This window comes from Coturnix japonica, chromosome 14 (genome assembly GCF_001577835.2).
Source record: "Coturnix japonica isolate 7356 chromosome 14, Coturnix japonica 2.1, whole genome shotgun sequence".
NCBI lineage: Eukaryota > Metazoa > Chordata > Aves > Galliformes > Phasianidae > Coturnix > Coturnix japonica.
The window spans coordinates 8,239,967-8,260,808 of NC_029529.1; the positions used below are offsets into that span (position 1 = coordinate 8,239,967).

The 20,842-nt window shown below is 42.7% G+C and overlaps 1 protein-coding gene across 2 annotated transcripts; it reads left to right on the forward strand.

Moving 5' to 3' along the window:
* Positions 1 to 205: 205 nt before the first annotated feature.
* MOSMO (modulator of smoothened) lies at positions 206 to 20,631 on the forward strand. Of its 2 annotated transcripts, XR_001558398.2 has the most exons (4): positions 206 to 337; positions 10,576 to 10,788; positions 12,961 to 13,724; positions 17,061 to 20,631. XR_001558398.2 is itself a non-coding variant. In XM_015877097.2 (3 exons), the coding sequence occupies exons 1-3, from the start codon at positions 232 to 234 to the stop codon at positions 17,243 to 17,245; spliced, it is 504 nt and encodes a 167-aa protein (XP_015732583.1). In that variant the 5' UTR covers positions 206 to 231; the 3' UTR covers positions 17,246 to 20,631. The 2 variants fall into 2 exon arrangements, 1 of the variants encoding a protein (XP_015732583.1); XM_015877097.2 differs by lacking the exon at positions 12,961 to 13,724.
* Positions 20,632 to 20,842: the final 211 nt, after the last annotated feature.

The following is a 20,842-nucleotide window of genomic DNA, read 5'->3' on the forward strand; positions in this document are numbered from 1 at the left end:
CGGAGCTCAGCTCCGCCCCGGTCCCGCCGCTGGTTTCCCTTCCTGGGTCACGGCCGCTCCCCCTCCCGCCGGTTTCGCTTCCGGCTCCTCGGGGCCGTTCGTTCCGGGGCCGTTCGTTCGTTCCTGGCGCCGCCGCCGAGGGGAGCGCGGGGCCCATGGAGGAGCCGCGGCTGTGAGCAGCCCCCGGGCCGGGCCGGGCCCGCAGCTGGAGCCGGGCGGCGGCCGGAGGAGATGGACAAACTGACCGTCATCTCAGGATGCCTCTTCCTGGCCGCCGACATCTTCGCCATCGCCAGCCTGGCCAACCCCGACTGGATCAACACCGGCGAGTCCGCGGGTGAGCCGTGGGGTGGGGGCGGCTGTCGGGGCGGAGGAGCTGCTGTCAGCTGGGGGGGCTGCTGGGTCAGAACAGCGCTCTGCTGTTCAAACAAAAAGGACGAGATGTGTTCTGATGATGTGTTCTGATGCTGCCGGTGGGAGCGGCTGGTCGCCTCCTGTTGCTGGGGGTCAGGGGGAGCGGGAGGGGCGGCCGGTCCTGGGGGTCTGCGGAGCGGGGTGCGGTACAGGGCAGAGCAAAGGGCTGCGGGCTGCTGTGTGTGCACAGTGTGTGAGAACCAACTGCTGCCCTGCGTGGTGCTCAGCTCCGTGACAGGACGGAACTGTGCCCAGTGCACTCGTTGTGTCCTTTACTCTGCTGAACAATGTAAGGCTCGGCACACAGGGGCTGATGGCAGCGCATCTCTGACCGTGCTGTCTTTATCCTCATGGTTTGGCTGCATTGTTTCTGTCGGTACATCCTGGAATTTGGCTGGTCCTGCTCGAGGAGAGGAACGGGTCGGTTCACCAAGCACAGCGCTCAGCTCAACCCATAGCACGTCCCTCTCCTCCCCGTTGTGGTATCTTCCTGCCTGTGGCCCTGAGGAGCACTTGGTTCTCTGCTCCTACATCCCCCAGCAGTGTGCTGCAGTGAGGAGCCCTTCTGCAGGCACTGACCGTGACATAGAATAATCCTCATGATAAAGAAGTAGCTGTGTCTGCCTGAACCCCTTCCCCATATCCATAGATCCTGCTCTGTGTGTCGGATGTTGGCTCCTCTCTGCCTGTCCAGCAGTGTGATAATAAAATCCAACTTGGAAAAATTGCTCATGGGGAACAAAGTGCAGACTGTCTATATCTGTTAAAGACTGGTTAATGTCTATTTGTAATATAAAAACAGCTCCTTGTTATAATGTGCCTAGAGATCGTGAATTCTCAGTTACTTGATGGGTTGGATGCCTGCCATCCCTATCCTGTACAGTTTTTAGGGTTGCACACGGGTTTTACACTGGCAAATGTGAAATCTGGATGGATTTTTCTGCAGCTCTTTTCAGACTGTGTTTTGACACAGCAGGGCTTTACTTTATTACCATCTTTTGAAGCTAAACAAATTGTTGGCTTTCTGAAATCTCCAAGGAGAGGTGGCTGTCATTCCATGGCTTCCTTAATGGCTGTTGGGTTGATCTTTATCGATGTGGGATTTGAATTACTCTATCCTAAGACTTGTGGCTAGAAGCAATGTAAATGTGCGTTTCCAGTGCTTAGAGCTGCTGAAAGGAACCTTTTGCCCTAACTCAAAGGAAGTGCAAGGATGCCCATTCATTCACTCAAGGGCTGCCTGTAGTAAGCACTGTGGTACTGAATGATGGTGGCTGTTTTCTGAGTGCCATTCAGTAGCCAGAGCTGCTGTGGATGAGTACAGCACAGGAGGACACTGCTGTGAGGATGCTGCCCTGCCTGTATCCCAGCCCCAGCTGATAGTCGGGTGCAGGAACCTCTCAGCACATGGACTCGAGCCCTCCCAGCTTGGGTGCTCACAGCTACACAGCAGGTCTTCTAAAGTGTCCTGATCTCAGCTGGTGAAAGGAACTGTTTCTTTGCGTAACCTCTTTGTCCTTTGGTTCACCTGCTGTGGGAATAATTCCAGGTGCTGCTTTACAGCTCAGCCTGGTATCAAGAAGGAAGGGGAGGGGTAGTGTTTCCCTGCTTGGCTGCTGCCCCCAGTCCAGACAGTGGCACGGAGCAGCCCGGCCCTCAGCTGCTTGGGCACCACGTAGAGCAGAGCCCTCAGGAGATGTGGGGACATGGCACAGCAGCTCCATCACGGCAGCTCCATCACTGCAGCTCCAACACGGCAGCTCCATCACGGCAGCTCCATCACAGCAGCTCCATCACAGCAGCTCCATCACAGCAGCTCCATCACAGCAGCTCCCCTCTTGCAGCCATTGAGACTGGAAACCTGGGCTTGGGTTCCAGGAGGAGAATCTGTTCTGGGGTAAATGTGAAGCAATACATACATCATACTGCAGTGGTGCTGGTGATTTCCTGCTAAATAGGATATCAAAGCAAATTAGCTGCTTTCATGTTTTTCTTGGTTTTTGGTATTTCTTTTTTTTTTTCTGTTTTATTTAAAGGAGCTTATGTTCTCAGGAGAGCAGTGTGGGGGAAGGGCTGACACGTCTCCCAAGTCTTTCTGTTACAGACAGCTTCATAGTCACTTGAAAACTGTTGGCTGTAAGAATTCCTCTTAGCACTGGAACTATGAGGAAATGAGTGCCATGAAGAGCACTGAAGGTTTTCGATGCTTGTCAGACTGGGGGGGAAATGCACCTCCATGGAAATGGATCCAAGACTTTGTTTGGTGCTTTTCCTCTACATAGTTTTGCAAGAATCTATTCCTTATTTTGGTTTCAGGTATTTCATACATCTTTGAGCTTATCAAAGGAAGTTGAAAATTGAATAGATTTTTCTCTCCTGGAGCTCTCTGTGAGGTTTAGTTGTATCTCTTGTTAAACAGTGGTAAATGCTCATCTGGGAACCTCAGTATTCCTGTATTGACATCCTTTTGTTCTTAAACTGGTAATCTGTGTGAGAAATAAGGGCAGAGTTGGCTTTAACATAAATCACTGCCTATATTCCCACTCATCTCAGTAGTAATGGATTTTGTTCCCGTATCTGTACATTTCTGTGATGAACTTTAAAAGCTGATGGTGTCTTCCCTTTCTGTGTGGGGTGGTCCTTCATGTTGCTGATGTTTTATATGGGAGGAAGGGGGTTGCAGGTTATTCCCTCAGCCCTTTTGTGGACGAAAGACACAACTAGCACAAACAGTTGCGATGGGATGTGGTATGCGTTGGGGGGGTTGGTGATTTGGAATGCTTTTGATTTGGGTCGAATAATTCAGCAGGAGATGGAATCAAATAATCCCTCCCTTCAGCCAGCTCTGTTATCAGCTTGTTTTGTGTGCCTTTAGTTATCCCTTCCTGTGGAGCACTAATGATTCCAACTTACAGTACAAAGCAGTGATTAAGTAAAACTGAATGTCAGAACTTAAGCTTGGTGGATTACATGAAAGCAAGTATTTATTGTACACTCTTATGTTGATACGTGCATCACAGTAAGATGTAGGGTAAGATCTTATGGCTGCTTTGTGTACACTCCGCAATGCAAGCTTGAGTGATATGAGTGCTTGCTGAAAGGTGCTCTGCAAAGCCATTGTGAGCATCCGATGTGTTTAGAATCAGGTATTTAGTTAGTGTGCTTCAGAACATGCTTTCCTTTGGCTGCCCCGAGTGGTGGGTGTCCAGAGGCAGTGCTCTGGTACATTGCTGAGCAGGGCAACGAGCCCCAAGGTTTTGATGCCACTAAGAACACCAACAGAAGAGCCACGCAAAGCACATAAGAACTTGTAAGGATTAGCAAAGAATGTTGAAACCCAAGTCCTGAATACTGTAATGAGAGCTGCCTGTAAGTGGTGTGTCCCTGCTGGGAGTCACCCCAACATCCTTAGGGTCTCCATCCATTCCCTTTGACTGCTAGATGTCTTCCAGGCAATGTCAGCATCTGACAAAGCAGGGGATGTGTGCTGTGTTGGTTCTGTCACTGACCAGGCCTTAAGGCACAAGAAAAGCTGGCAGTAAGGCATTGTTGTAGTGAATTAACTTTGTGCTTGCTCAACTTTTAAACATATGGAACTATTTTATGTGTAGGAAGAATCTCATAAAAGAGTGCAGTGTCAGCCTGGTTACTTGAGCCTGCCAGAGCAGGGAGCAGAGAGCTGCCTGGTTTTGTCCAGAGGGGAACTGAGTTTTGCATTTGCTTTTACCATACAACTGAATACTGCTTGTGTTCGGCAAATGTCTTGTTTTCTCTTGTGTGGATGTATACAACTTTCCTCAAGGAGCACGTTGTTGTAAATCTGCCTTACAAACGGCACTAATTGTCATAAAGATGCATTGTTGAGGCTTTGGGAACTGTCTGTGCTTTGCTAATAATAGTAATGGTTTGTTTAAATCAACTTAGAGCTGCTTTCAGGCATGCTTACTACGTTCATTGATGTGATACGACAGCGGGATTAATGGAAGTGTCACTTAAAATATGAATCTTAGAAGTAAGGCTGCAATGGAACGTACTGCAAATCAGGGACGTAGAACTCTGAAACCTGAGAAATGGGATCGTGTTAATGACTGAGGCTTATTAAAAACAGTTGTTTTGCTTAGCTTCCAGGCAGCACTCAGATGCAAGCAGCATTATGTGAACTCGGTTTGTACTTTTGCCAAAGCAAAGATCAGTAGGTCAAACTTTTAAGCCTGACCTACTTTTTTTCATAGGTATTTCACAAACTCGGCTGCTTCCTACATGTGTTTTTTCAGTCTTGAAGCAACGTACAGAGAACTAACTTTCTGCTTGATTTCTTACTTAAGCATTGTCTTGTTTGTATGGCTTTTTTAATTTAAATAGAATTGATAGCAAAAGTTTGGGCTCTCTTGGGTACCATAGGACACACAGTGTGGTTGTGCTGGTTTGTCTGCAGGGTGAACTGACCACACAGAAGACACTGCGCTGAAACACCAGTTAGGGTTCCAAAGGTCCATAGATCATGTAGTAGTATCCAGTGCATCTCTTTAAGCAACACATGCTCAGTGCATTATGTCTGTGTCCTTGGGGTGAACTGACGTGCTCCCTGCTGGAGATCGCAGCATCCTTCTGGGGAGCTGCTGCAGGAACAGAGCACACAGAGCAGCCAGAACAGCTGGCTGCCACCCAGAAGCATCACAGTAGGTGCAGTTCTGGGCCATAATTTACAAAGCACTTTGGGATCATTAAGGATGACGGTATTCCGGGGTGTAATGATTAACAATCCACTGTGATTTAAATGTTTTTCAGCTGAATAGAATTTACATTATATCTTGAACTTACCCAGGAGCAAATCTTTGCAGTGATATTGGGCACTCGCTAGTAGGGCTGAGCTTGTTATTCCCAATGATTTGATAATCAAATGGCCTTGTTTGTGGGCACAGAAGTCAAGGAGTTTACCTGGATAGTGCAGGGGGAAATGCTGCTGTGCTTGGCGGTGCCAGGAATGCTGTGCAGGGAGAGGTGTCACAACGGTGAAGAAGGGACTTCTTGGGTTGAATTCTGTTCTGAAACTAATCATGAGCTTTAATTAACGTGTTAACGATGTAGTTTTCCACTGTAGAAACTTGAACGGGAAGAAACATGTTTCAGTTTGTTTTTTAAACTTGCGTGTGGTTCAACTTCATACAACAAGATTGTGCAGGAGACGTTTCTTTCAGTGGAATATGACTGGGTTGTTTGGTTGCAGAAGGCACCCTAAGCTTTTACTGCATGGAGAATGTGGAATAAAAGGGTGACACGGATCTATATGGCCAGATCTGCTGCCATGTCTGGTTGTGTCGTGGGGAGCTGGATGCTCCTGAGGAGGTTGTGCAGCTCTGCAGGCATTGGGTGGAGGGGCGGCTCTTCATGGCTCTGTCTGAAGCCAAGTGTAACTTCATTAAAAACAACAACAGCAACACAAGCCTGTTGGATGCTAAGCAGCGGAGCAGCAGGAGGTGTGTCATAGCTTCTGGCTTTCTACTGAATGCGTGGCATAAAACTGGTGAAACTGACTAGAAAAAACCAAACATTTAAATGTTGACACTGCCTTTGATCTTTATTTTTTTTAGGCTCTGAATTTTGTCATTGTTTAGTCTTATTTTGACTGGGGGGGAAATGGAAATAGCTACAGGTTTATTTTTGTTTATTTTTTAAAAATTTAAGCCTTACGTTTCTTGCTTATCTGTTTTAAAGCCAGGCTCTCTCTGCCAGGCTCCTGCCGCTTCAGCAACTAAAGCTTGTAGCGTTCCCTGATGGTACCGTCCTGTCATGCAGACACTTACAGTGTAAGAAAAGCAACAGCCAGAAAGCTGCTGCTCACTATAGATCCCGTTTACCAACATTTAATTAAATGCTGTCTTGTAAAGTTGGAAAGAACACCTTCAGTGTGGGCAGATCTCTTTGACAGAGATACATGAGAACACACAGAGCCTTTGTTATGTCCCTGGGAGAGTTGTTCCTGTGTGTTGGCATGAGGATAACTCAGTGTGTGGTGGTTCATCTCTTTAAAACAGACAATATAAAGACCAAGCACTGAAGTCTCGTATGCTGAAGCTCAGTTGTAAACTTGCTACTTGTTGGTCCAAATATCTGCAATTTAAACATCATAGCTCCTTAATCCTAAAGATTGTCATCTGCAGCAATGTGCTTTTCTAGGACGTGTCAGTCTTAAGGATCTTTCCCAATACGCTGCCCTTGATTTATTTGCTTTTTCTCTCTGGTGGTAGAAGGAGGCAGGAAGGGAGAACTCTGCTTTGTGGAGCGAGATTTGGTTTGAATTATGCATGGTTCTAGTACTGAATTGAAAGCTTCTGAGGCCATTCTACTCCACAGGCCGTTCAGAAACAAGGCAGGCTTTTCTGCTCATATGTCTTGACCCTTTAAAAATTTTGAAATGAGAATTCTTCTGTTTAAAAGCCAGAAATAGGCGTTGGATTTCTAAACAGTGTCAAAAATGGTACCTAATAAATTGTCTGGACATTAGTTTGTTAAACACAGTTCAATTAGTGGGTTCATCGCAGCTGTTTGAAGCTCGCAAAGCTACATATTAATGCCAGAATTAGTGTTTTTCTATAGGAAAGTCACTTAGTTTTTGAAACAAAGGATCATCATGTACATTTCTAGTGCAAGAAGAATGGTGCGTTTCAGACTTGGTTTGAGGGGAGAATAGTCTGAGGGAATAAATGGAGGAGAAGAGAAATAGCAGTTTATGTAATGTATCTTGCAGAACTGCTCTTAAAAATTGCACTCTGGATATAGTGGGGACTTTGCAAGTAAATCTAGTTCTTCTTTAAAAGTTATTTTTAAGCACTTTAAAAATATTTTTAGATGTGTGTTTTGAACCAGTAAATACCTAGTGGGCATGTGAACCGATGGTGCTTCTGGTCACTTATCAAACAGGGCTGGTCTGCTTCAGAGTGAGAAGCTCCAGAGCTTTTCTAGGGTTACCATGGCTGTGAGGTGATGCAGGAGACAATGTGTGTCAGGATGTAAGATCTGGCATACAAAGGATGGGAATGATAATTCGTAATCCCTCTGTTTTGGACTCCTCTGTACTCTGTGCCTTTGCAGTTAATCCTTCTTTACTCTCTTAAGCCTTTCTTTAAATCATCCTCTAACGTTCATAAGTCTTATCTTAGTAAGTCAGAGCCTGGTTACCTCAATCTAACTGAGCAACATACTGGAACATCTGCAGTAGAAGAATCGATCTGTCATGGCACATCCCAAGTGCTGTACTTGCATGGTAACCTCAGAGATGTTTTAGTGGTGTAACTGCAAAGTGGCACATATTCAATCACTGCTTTCACTTTAGACTACGAAGCTTCCACCTGGATCCAGGACTGTGCTGCAGCTCTGCATAGACAGTCCATTCCTACTCTTAGATGGATCTGGACCTATTTCCATTCAAGTTTATTAACTGTACAGAACTTAGAAACTTTCCAAAAATAACTTCCTTTCCTCCTGCCCTTATCTCTGTGGCCCAGTAAGTTACAGGGAAAGGCTTAACTGAGCTGCCCTTATTTTACATGTCATTCTCTGGCATGTGACTGTTACCTAACCAGCAGCTATGAATGTTTCAGTGTGCTCATACAGCATGGCTCCATGTACCGTGCTCATTACTAAATCATCAAACTTACCAGTGTCCTTGTCACGCTGGCAGTGCATTGTGCTTTTACCGCATTAATTGCTTCATGTACCACAGTGCGCCACACCAGCACCCCTCCTGTGCCCGCCTGATCCTGCATGTCCCCACCATCAAACAGATGAGGGGTGAACATCTGTGTAGCTGCTGTCGAGCTGCTGCTTTCCAACCATGGCAGCTCTGTGCTGCTGTTAATAATTCAGAAGTGATGGACTGTCAGGGCTGTGGCACTCTTTGTTTCTGGGCTATTATATTATGGCGCTATTGCCATGGAAATGGTTGTGGGATGGCACAGCAGCGTGCTGGCACGGGGCTGCTGGGGGCAGCAGCACATCTACCCCGGTGTGAAACACTGGGGCTCATCTTCCTTCTGTCTGGGGCCTTTTCCCTTTTTCTCTGAATACTTTTGTGAAACGTTGATTCATTTTATACCTGTTCTTCTTTTTGGGTCTGCCTTCAACAGATGTTACTATGGGAGCAAGCTGTGAGGTTTAAGTTGCTTCTGTCTCAGTTTTAGTGCGCAGGTGTGCTATCCTGTATTGTGAACAATATCTTGGAATTCAGGAGCATATAATGAGGTTATTTCTCCTAGCTGCCTTTATGGAGCCTTTGGGAGAGCTTCAGGAATCTTCTTCTGCCCTCTTTCCTCCCAGGAGTCTCCAGGTTCAACACTTTGATTGTGGAATGTATCTACTTCAAATCTGCAATTTGTGAAGCACACTTAACAGTAAATACTGAGCATGTGTTAGCGAAAGTTTAATGATAAAGTTCAGTGTTGGTCCTCCAAAGTAACTTACGCTGCTATTCATTTGCTGATGCTTCAAAAATCCAATTAAAAACCAAGAGTAGAACAACGCATTTGCGCAATGGGTGTGATATTTAGGAAACCATAATCTAAATAGTTTCTTTCAACTGTCCTTGTGTCTTTGGAGGGAGTGCTGTGGAACGATGGCTGAGCTCTGTGTAACCCTGGTGCACAGCCGTGGTTCAGCTGCTTTGTACGCAGGGTAGGAAATGCCAATTTTGTAGTTTAATAATTGTGGGTTTTGTAACTGACTCATTTTTAAGGACTTCAACTTCAAAGTGAAAATTAATCTCCAAATCTTTCAGCTGATGAATACGTCATTAAAATGATACATTTGAATAGGACTGAAAGTTTGTAGTCTAGAGGTTTCAGGATCACTTCAAAAGAATTGAACCAGGAATAGTTTTGTCCTTCCCATCCTCTGGGAGCGTACCACCAGCACTAACTCCGATGTAACATGCTGTTCCCTTGGGAGCCCTGCTCGCTTTTTTGACTGTTAGTTTGCTTTGTTCTGGAAGAGTTGCCTCTTCATTTGAAACAGATCAACTACAGACAGTTTTTGCTTACCGAAATTTGTGGACTCTAACACTTTCCACTGTTGACTCTGACTTCTAATTTAGATAAAGGACAATTGTGATTATTTAAGGACAGAGCTCAGAAGAAGAGACGCATTTGAGAAATATAGGACTTAAGAAGAGACACTGGAAGAAATGGATTTTGACCTTAAATATTAATATTGAGGTAAAAATTTCAAGATAAAGAGAATTTTGCTATTAAAGTCCTCTAAAAGCTGCTTTATGCATGAGTCTCAAAAGTACTGAAATAGATTTTAAATCAGAATGATTTGGATCTGTTTGAAAATACGTTTTGTGTCGCAGGATTCTGTGTGTTGGGATATATCCTAACCCTCTAGTTGTGTTCCATTTTGCAACTTCAAGAGTCAAATACATCTCATGTTATTGTTGCTCTCTGGGTAGAATGTGTCAGTACAGTATGGTTCCTTTACCAGCCTTGGGCTATTCTTAGGATCTTTTCAACCAGTAGCATAGCTATCCGGGTTGTTGAGTGTAGTACCCCATGTTAGTCATCAAAGTAATTGTCCTAAATGTCTCGGGTAGAGGGACTCTTACACAGTTACTGTCAAGAAGGATGGCTGTGGTTTTTTTGTTTTGTTTTTTTTCCTTTGAAAAATATTCTTAAAACCTTATTGCGAACTAAACACAGATCCCCCTGTGAGAGCTGGAGGTTCAAAGCTGTCTCTATTAGATAAGGGGAAAAGGCATTAGATAATTAAGGACACTTTAGGGGGCTGCATCCTGTTTGGTTACATTATGGAAGTATTTTACCTGGCACAGATGAGGGAGTGGTGCTGCCTACAGCTCCGCCACCACTTCAGCTGGCAGCGGCAGGATTCACAGCAGTGCTTTATTGCTTTGATTAGAGCTCGACTGCCACGCAAGAACAGGATGCAGCCGTAGCTATCTCACTGCAATTCATGCAAGTGTTTGATGAACGAACATGAAGATAGATGTTTTAAACATGTCCCTTCTATCCTCTGTCTCTGACAGGCTTATTAAGGCTCATCAAAGAAAGAATTCCTTATTTTGGAACAAACCTGAGATGCATTTTGCAATTGAGCGCCCCTCAGAGAGGATTTTGAAAGTTTACATGCCTCTCTGCTGTGTATTTTCAGGTGCTCTCACAGTTGGCCTTGTGCGACAGTGTCAAACCATCCATGGACGTGACAGGACCTGTATTCCTCCACGGCTGCCTCCCGAGTGGGTCACTACGTTATTTTTCATCATAATGGGAATCATTTCACTAACTGTCACATGTGGTTTGCTGGTGGCTTCCCACTGGCGAAGAGAAGCTACTAAATATGCCCGCTGGATAGCTTTCACTGGAAGTAAGTGACCTCAACTGCACAGTTGACCTGTACACAGGATAAACTGGTGGAGTTTGAAATAACACATAGCGTTGTCAGGGAACAGTTCTTAGGGCTCCTTCTTTACAAAATACTCTTTCTCTTCAAATACTGCATCTGAGAGAAGAAGGAAATTGTTCAGAAACTGAGGGATTGATATCTTAAGTGGCTGGTAACGGAGAGGGATTGATAGCCTGGGAGCCCAAGGTGAGGGAAAGGAGGGCCTTGTGTGGGCTGCCCCCTTTGCCTTCCTTGAGGAGTGCCATTTGCTGACCTGTGAAAATGAGCAGAGATAGGATGAGGTCAGTGCTGGATCGTTCTTCCTTCCCCACACCCCCGTATCCAGAACTTCTGGCCAAATGGGATGACTGGGAGTTCCCCCATGCAGGGGAAGCAGTTGGTGCATCTGAGACTTACTGCAGTCTGAAGCCCATCCCTACTTCAGGTGTCGCTGTTGAATACTTCATTCAGTGCTGATGCTGGGTCAGTCCTGCTTGCTGCTCACAATGGATGTTTTATTCACAGTATCTGCATCCTAATTGGTTATGGGGGGGACTGCCCACTGCAGAGCACCTGCTGTGCTTCACAGCACTGAGACTTGCTTCCCATAAGTGTCCTGCGGCAGTACTTTTGCAGAGGGAATAGCACTAATGTTTTTCTGCCTCCCTTCATTTTGTGCTGTGTGAACACCAGCATAATTCCTCACAGCAAAGACTGAGCCTCCTCCAGCAGCCCTGTGTTTGACACAGGGAAATGTATGCTGTGGCTACTTCAGTGCTAAAGAAAAACCCACAAGAAAAGGAATAACTCAAACTTCCTTTTCCATGATGTGTGTTTCAGGCTGATGCCAGCTGTAAGATGGTGCTTTAGTGGTGGTGATGACAGCATGAAAAAATTGGAAAGCTGACTCCTTTTAAGTTTACATATGATAACAGTGTACACACTAACTAGAAAATGCAAGTTCGTGGTTTATACAAACATAAGTAAGGCTTAATGGAAGTTAATGACATCTAATATAAATGAATTTAAGGTTGTTTGGGGAGGGGAATAATGTGTTAACCCAAAAAAAAACCCCAACCCAGCAAACAAAAACAAAAAAAAAGCCGTGAGCTTCAGCAGATGCACTTTGCTGAGGCACTTGTACAATCAAAGAGACTAAGGAGCTGTTGAAGTAGTGTCCGTTGTGGTTGGCTTTTATTCATTTTCCAACTAATGGCTAAAATAGACAGACATTTTGTTGGGTGTTCCATGCAAGCTTTTCTAGTTGCTGTTGTCTATTAAGTATTTCAAGTATATCTAATATACACTGGGACAGGTTAAATTCAGAATGCTATATATGATTAAGATGCTTGCAGTGAGCAGATCTCAAAGCTGTTTAGTTCTCAACCAAGTATTTGGTTGGTTGTAGGTTGCTGGCGTTTGAGTACTACATAATATTTATTTTTTGAGGGTTTTCCCCCCACAATTCACAGCTTGCATTTTGATTTTTACATGTTTCAATTCCTTAAAATATTTCCAATGATGAAATCCTTGCATCTTTAATTTTCTACAACTTCGATGCTTATTTCAGATAAAAATTCTGATACCATAAAGCTCGTTTGTTTGTTTGTTTTCCCCTGTGGATTCCTTTGGGCTTTGCAATAAGGTCATTATTGGAAGCCTTAACTTTAGAAGGATGCTGCTTTGTTTCAGCACTTTTGTTACGGGATGTTTAATAATGAAGCACATTAATTTGTTCTCTTGCAACTCAGAATTATTTATAGTTCTATTAAGACACATTTGCTGTGTTGCTGAAATTTACCATCTTTGATATTTATCTCCAATTCGTGCCACTCTATTAACAGTGATGGTGGGGAATTTTATTTCTTAACTCACTTAAGAAAAGTCATTTTGGGAAAAGAATGGAATGGAAGGCAGAGTTCTTTATTTTTCGGGAAGTCAATATAAGCAAATTCTGTGGTTCATTGTATGGCAACACAAATGAGTATTCTATCTGTAGATTGGTATCAGGATGCATATAAGCGTGTGGCATCAACTACGACGACTGCCACAAACCTTCCTGTGAAGTGGCAGAATGCTGTATTATGAAAACATGGGTAACTCGTTAGAGCAGAGTAGGGAAAACTTCATAATTGTATTACATTTCTTCTGCAGGTGATTTCAAGACTGAACAGCCCAGTACAGGCGACTAGCAGACACTCTCCTCGCAGAACTTTCAGAACATGACATAGGATGTGCTGTCCTAAGGGGCAGTGAAGTCTGCTGGTATTGCTAAAGGCATCTCTGGGACTGGCAGCTCTGTTCTCTTCAAATGCAAGGGGGGTCTAGATGAAATCATCTAACCGCAAAGGAATGGTCTTGCTCAGCCCTTTCCTTGCAACTCTGCCAGCAGCAAGGAGAGCCAGGCAAGAGGTCACTCTTGCCCCATTTGTGCTGGAATTTGACCCCAATGGGTTAAGTCAGTTTGTTGCAGATCCCCTCTAGCTACCCTTCTGTCCGAGGTGGTGAAATGCAGTCCAGAGAAGTTATGAGAAAGTCTCATTCTTATCCATAGGTGACTATCTGAAATACCTCTGTTTTTGAGGAGGAAGAAGAAGACCTCCCTTGCAGAAGAGAAAGGTCTTGGAAGAGCAGCTCCATGTAGCTGGTTTAACAATATTATCTAGGGAAAAAGAACTTCCTGATTCTTTTGTCTTGATTTTTATGATAATCACGTGACAGACTCTTCAGGAACTATTTGATGTTTTCCTCAGTTGATAGAATTCTGTAGAGTAAATTGGTGCAAACATCTTCAGCACTTCATTCCTTTGCTCACTTTGCAGAGCACAGTATGGTAATTCAGGGAAGAAGAGTCCAGGTCATAAACTAGTGCTGATTGCTTGGCATGCCTATACCAACACCTTCAAAGAGAAGCAAAGGTAGGATAGAGTTTTTCTGCTACAACTAAAAGATTAAGATAGTATTAGATTGAATTTAGATATTGTTTTGAATTGTGATGATTTAATGTTCAGGCTGTTGGTTTCAGCTTCTGTTGCAGTCTCATTTTCACTTAAATATTTTACTCAGGTTATGTTTGTAGATGGGATCTATACATCCCTGAATGAGTCTTTGCACGTATCCCTCTGTCCTCAGCAGGTTTTGTTGGCACTACTGATGACAGCAGAGAAAGCTGCTTGCTTTTCATTTTGTTTCTAGCAAAGGTCACAAAGGAATAACTCTCCTAAAGCACAAATCAGAACTTTTCCACACAGCAATGAAACCATTCTCCTTGATTTCTTAATTATATTGAGATTTAAACTAACTGCATTATGTACTTTTTTTGTTAGTGGTTAAGTGCTGGTGCTTGTAATAATGCCATCTTGGATGATGCTTTTACACAGAGCGCTTTCTAAATACGAGTTATTGCTGAGTGGTCTTCTCTGTCTTGTTTAGCTAACGGGTGCACAAAGACAACTTTACTATCATATATGCTCTTTTTAGTTTACACTTCTGAAGGGACATACTTGCGTGTATTTACTAGCATTGTATTTGCATCTTTCATCACTCACTGCTTGTTTTACTACATAGAAACTTGTCTTTTTGGCTTCCCTGTAAACTAGCTTTGAAGGTAGGAGGGAGATTTCAGTCTTTCAGGCCATGCTGCATGAATGACAAAAGTTTTTCTAACGGCAAATGCGGGAGGTTTCATATTCTTCTTGTAGGGTTATTCAAGACTCGCGGCATCCTGAACTGATGTGATAGGTATTGTGACCCTGGGCATAGATGCTGTCAAAACTATCCTTGCTCTTTGAGCCCTATTAATTGTAGTGTCAAATTCACACGCTGTAATGAAGTATGGATTCCATCTTGGCGTTCATTTCCATGCTGTCCAGGTCTTTGCATCTTCAGTAAAAGAGGCACTGTAAACTTGTAGCTGTGCCTCACCTGTTGATGGCAGCCAAAAAATCTATCAGCTCTTCATTGCATGGTGTTGTTTACATGTTGCTCAAGCTGGTTCTCCGTTGCCATCCCAACTCTGTACTGTTTTGTCACTGATTATGCCCCATGATATGGTGGTGTAGATTGGTAGCAGGCAAGTAACCTGTTTTGGTACTGTTCTATGCATCTCTGAACCATACTTCATTTTTTTAATATACTTTATCCTGGATCCATAGAAGTTATTGCCACTGAATGCTCAAATCAGTTTTGAGCTTAAGAGTTAAAGAAACTAGACCTCTTTTGACAGCCACTGCGTAGCCTAGAAATGACTGTATTCCAATGCAGTGCCACCAGCTGCTCTCAGACCAACAGTACTGCTGGGTTTGTGTATGAACAACGTGCCTCAAGGAGCAATTGCTTAGTAAAGAGAGATAAAGATCTATTCTTCATCAGAACTTTTCCAGTCATGTAGTTCTTGGATGTGATAAGGGAGACTTAAGCTTAAAAGTGGTTTCAGCATCCTCCAGCTATTTCCAACATGCTTCCTGCTGTTAAAATGTAACAGCAATTCTGTAAATTACTGGAATGTTCTTCAGGGTCAGACTGGAAGTAGTAAAAAGTGTTGAGTTATGATAATGTCAGCCATCCTCAGAGCATTGTTTGAACTTTTACTGATTACGTGTTGCATTTCTAAGTGCTCATTATCAAACACAGCTTCCTGGACCACTCCAATGGAGAGCTCTTCTGTGCTTAAACTGATCTGCTCAAGAAACACATACACCTGAGCTTTCTCTCCTGAGCTGAACTGCTTGCTGGTTAAGATACAGTTTAAAAAGGGGAAATATTCTCTAAGCGTCTGATTGTGCAGTATGGGATTGTGTGGATCCATAGCCATATATTTGAAAGCTTTAAGATGAAATAATGTTTAATACTTGATTTCTGGTTCTTTGGTGTTGTTTTATAGCCTAATGTGGTAGCACTGAGCAAGAAGAATTCAGTAACTGCAGCTGCTGGATTCGTTTGTGCGATTCTTTATCCTTCATCAGCTGATGAAGTTTAATTAAAAGCAAGGCACCAGCTCCCTCTAGTGGAACGGTTGTTGTATTTAGTTATTTTGATTTTTATTTATTTATTCCCAACTAAGTATTTTAGTATTAGCAGTGGGGTTGATTCTCATGTTAGCAGCATTTGACTCAAATTGTGTGTGAGCTGTTTCATGCATTTAGGAATGCAAAAAACAGCTGATGGTTGGAAATGCATAATGTGATCAAACCATCCTGTTTTATTTGTGCAAAACCTGCACAGACATTTCCTGAATTCAGCTTCTTCATGTTCACAACTGGTCTCTGCCACAGAACGTGATTGCTGTTCCATGAAGCTGAGACCTGTACTACATGAACCACAATGTTTTGAGCATTAAGGCATAAAATATGTGATAAGCATTTCATCTTGTATAAACATGGAGTTCATTTAACACAAAAAAAACCAAACAAACAGCTGTTAGTATTGTCATGTAATGCTGTGGCTGGAAAAACCAGAGCATGAGCCATTAAAAGAGTAGTGAAATTACATTCCAAAATTGAAGCCTCTCTACCCCATCATATCCTCAGCTGGAAAGAGTAGAGACTGCCTTTAATGTCCTGATAAGAACAGGCGAGCTGCTCAATTTGCTTAAGGTGCCTTTGGAAATAAAAGCATCTGGAGCATTTCTGACTTGCACAGGAGCCAGCAGTTAACGTGCTGGCTGTTACTATTGCCAGTGTTAGGGATTGCTTGGGTTGGGTTGGTTTTGTATTGTTTTTTGCTGTTGCTTAATTACTGTACCTATATTACTTAGTAAGAAAAAGCAGGAATCTGTGAATTTAGGAAATGGATTTATTTTATTGAAAGAAATCATAATAACGATCACTGTTAGCAATGTTTAGCAAACCTTCCACAGGGTAAGAATGTTTGTGAAAAAGGGGAGAAGAAGACACCTCTGAAAATAAGAAGGGAAATCTCAGTGTTTAGCTTGGCGTGGGGGGTAATGACAGTCTGAAATAACTGGAGAAGTGAATGACTACATTCATAGATAGCGATAGAAGTATATCTTCCAAACTTATGTAAAAACAGATTGTGATCCAATGAGCAGAGCTGAAATTACTATCAAAATGGTGATCTCTTAGTATTTGTGGGATCTTCTAAAAGCAAGATAGAGCCTTGTCGATCACTTAAAGCTGGTTAGAGATGGGGATATCTCAGCTTTTCAGTTTGCTCAAAATGCTTTGCTTTTCTGTACTGCTCCATCAACTGGTAAATATTTTGATTCTAACAATGTTTTTTTCTTTTCTTTGCAGTGATTCTATTCTGTATGGCAGCCCTAATATTTCCAATAGGATTTTACATCAATGAAGTCGGAGGTCAACCATATAAATTACCCAATAACACAGTGGTTGGGTCTTCGTATGTACTGTTTGTCTTATCCATTTTCTTTACAATAGTCGGACTTCTATTTGCTGGCAAAGTTTGTTTACCTGGCTGATGAATGTTGAACTGCGGGACTTTGTTTTGGAAAAGAACAAGACATCAGAATTACATTCTCAGGAGGATGCCTCGATGTGACTATCAGACACTTACTGAAAAGAGGAATGCTTTGACTTTTTCTCACTATGCACTTTGGATTAAAAAAATGGAGAGCCTTTCCCATTACCAAATACAGACAACGTTGACTAATCTCCTGAGCATATTTAATGCAGTCAGGTCTGCACTGTGATAGGAACTAGTGAAGAATGCTTTACACTGAGAAGCATAATGCCCCGTGTTACTGTATTGTTCTAGTTTTTAATGTCTAATGGTTTGGAAGTCAAAGTATTTATGAACTTTGTGGTAGACCAGAGGGTTGCAGAGGAATGCAAGCGAGGCTGGCCTCGCTGTATAGGAGATTAGTATTTTACATCCTCTGTCTCACGAGCAAAGCCTTTGGCACCGGTATGGATCAGTCTTTCGTTGCTGCACCAAGAAGCCAATAGAGCAAACTTTCTCTAAAATGTATGTACCATCATGAAGACATACATCCCCTCCTCCCCCATAAGCTGTAGAAAAACACTAAAGAACATTTTAGAGGGGGATTTCTTCCTTATATTTATATAAATATATATATATAATTATATATATATTTTGCTGATGCAGTATACAGTGTGTGTGTGTATGTGTGCGTGTGTATATACACATATGTATATATTTGTATATACACACAAATGGTTCCTGGAAAAGAACTCAGAACGCTTTGCTAGCAAAACACTGTGGTGTGCAAAACTAGAACTCAATAGAAAAAGAAAAAGCCATTTCTCTGAAGGCCACATAGCTGAGAGTCTTCAGTTTACCTCATTCTTTGTAGCAGCCCTTGATTTTAACAGTTTTTGTATTAGGTACAAACGATCCCATGCCTTTTTAGGTGCAATTTTAAGTTAAGCTGAAATTCTTTTTATGGTAATTTATTTGTATATGAGGGTGGAAGGTGAGATCATGTCATACCTTAAAGTTAAAACCCTAATTTTGGGAAACTGACACTATTTAAATTATTAGCAACTGTTGTACAGAACGTCTCTTTTTCTACTGCGTTGTTATATTAACACTCATTTGTGTTCAAACGTAGCTGTTTACCACAGATGAGCATTTCTCTAGCACAGGTAAAATGTAACATTTAAAGTAAAGCAAGCACTGTTTCACTGCTGAGGTGGATGGACTTATTCACCTCCACAAAAAACCCAATAGCAATATCATTGTATAAACAGTACACGCCTCATTTACTGAAGTGAATCTACATGCAGATTTAAGGGCCAACCACATTTAGAGTAAATATTCCTCACAAAAAAGCAGTTTTACTTTTCAACACAGAAATAAGTCTTTGGCTCCATAGGTGTCATAATTTACCACTCGATCTGCCTAGAGGAAAGTAGCATTTTTGTTAGTGTCCCAGGAAGGCTGCCTGCATTCTCAGTATCTGTTCTCCAGTTAATCTGTGATTTACCAGTATAATCACTTATCAGATAACCTGAAGTTATCTGATTCTGCCAAGTTAAACAGTTCATATTTTGATGTTCTGGAACAAACTTGTCATTGTAACAGCCTCAGTGACTTCTTTTTCCCTTACAGGTAGAAGTGTTCACATAACACTAAATTTTTCTTAAGTACTCTAACCTGTAAATATGGCCAGGCCCCAGCCATTTGTAAATGATGGCTGAAACATGATTTGGTTCTGAACTTAAGTCTTTCGGTATGAATGTTCTAATTTTTTCCAGTGCTGCTAACAGGAAGATGCATTAATGAAAGATAAAACGTCAGGTTCAGCTGCTGGGTATGTCTAAACTTTCAGCATTACTGTGGGTTTAGCCAAAGCTGAAGTATTTGCTTGAACTTAAATTATGACAAAGAAAAGCTCTTCTGTTTTCAGAAATATCACTTTTGTAAATAGTTTTAGGTTCTTGTAACTGGAATGTAGAGGGTGGAAGAGTTTGTTGGCTACCAAGATGCCACCCCTCGCCTACTTATTTCAGGTATAGTAACATCACGTATATGGTGGATTTAGGCTTCAGTTAGTGGATCATCATATAACTGAAAAAACTGGCTGGAAATTGATCCGATCTACCAGTGCTGTTGCTATGAATTATTAAATAACAGATGTAACCAACCAGCTGTTTTATTCACAATTGGAGCATTTTGAGTCCAGAAATAGAATACAGCCATTTGCATTAAAAATAAAGTGACTCCATCAGTAAATGAAGAGACAGCTGTCAACAGTTGCTTTTAATAACGTCACTAAGTACTATATAGTACAGTATTAATTTATAGCAGAAAATCATATCTTGTAAACTGTATATAAAACACTGTTTTATGGTGCAATCATTTGTCAAACTTTTGTCTGTTACTTTTGTTTGAAAGATGTGTACATTATTCTTCAATACCTAAGAGCATCACTGTAAAATCTGCTGAATATTATTTATAGGTTCTATTTGCACAAGGTTTAAACTACAGAAAGTTCGTACTGAACATGCCTAAACATCTGTAGACTTCTTTCAGTTCAAGGAAAGTTCCCATACGAGTCTTCTCCAAAGGTAATCCCGTATTTATGTTGTGTTTACATAAACTTTTCTATTTCTGCCATTCGTTCTTTTTGAAGGACAGCACATTTTGTGCATTACTCGAAATTCTTCAGTCTTCTTCTTCCAAATTCTCCGGAGGGTTATTGCTATGGGCGCCTTGTTTATTCGGCTAACAAAGCGTGAGTGAGATCAGAAGCTTGAAATACCTTCAGAATGAGAACTGTTGGATACGTGTATGTAAATCTCATGGTTGAGACACGATCCCCTCAGAGCCATTAGTCCCAGGGGTGAGTAGAATGTGCTTCCTTGAGTGCACAGTCACATCCAGCGCTCACGGTGCTTTGCTGGTAGTACAACCCGGTGCAGCAGAGCTGGGGCAGGGCTGTGCTCCTGAGCCTGACCCTCTGGCCGCCATGCCAGCTGGGCCCTGCGTTATGCCTGTGTTTCAGAGCTGTTATTTAACCACTTCAGAACACGCGTGTAGATAATAAAATTGTCCTTTAAAAACTGTGTGAAGGATGAAAATAATGAAGGAAACGGTGTCCACCAGCGGCTCTGCGGCCCGGGCATCCCGTCGCTCCCTGCCCCAGGCCCGGCTGCCTGCATCCGTCTGCCTGCCTTTACTGAGGAGTGTTTTCTAAGTGCTTACAACATTTCTTTTTTTTTTTTTAATTTCTTTTTGTTGTTGTTGTTTTGTTTTTTAATTGATGATTTCTGAACAAATGTTAATACAAACTGTATAAAAAAAAAATGAACATAATTTTCTTCACACTTGTATTTTTGTTATTGAGCAAGTTTATCAAAATAAATTGTCTACTAAAACCTCCTTGCCGTGCCTGCACTGACTGACTGGGGGGTGCGCGCCTCACCGCCCTCCGGCGGCGGGAAGCGGCGCTGCTCCGTCTCCATCGGCAACGCCGTAACACGGCGGATAACACAGCGGGTAATAAAGCGGGTAACAGCGGGTAGGAGGCGACTCAAGCTGCCGGTGCTGAGTGGGGGTCCGGGGGTTCTGTCTGCGAAGTGGCGGCCCCCCA

What these genes read in the sequence shown, in the direction of transcription:
- MOSMO (XM_015877097.2), top strand. Translation starts at nt 232, where the DNA reads ATGGACAAACTGACCGTCATCTCAGGATGCCTCTTCCTGGCCGCCGAC. An exon ending in CAACACCGGCGAGTCCGCGG is followed by an intron (nt 338 to 10,575) that starts GTGAGCCGTGGG and finishes GTGTATTTTCAG; the next exon opens with GTGCTCTCACAGTTGGCCTT. An exon ending in CTGGATAGCTTTCACTGGAA is followed by an intron (nt 10,789 to 17,060) that starts GTAAGTGACCTC and finishes TTTTCTTTGCAG; the next exon opens with TGATTCTATTCTGTATGGCA.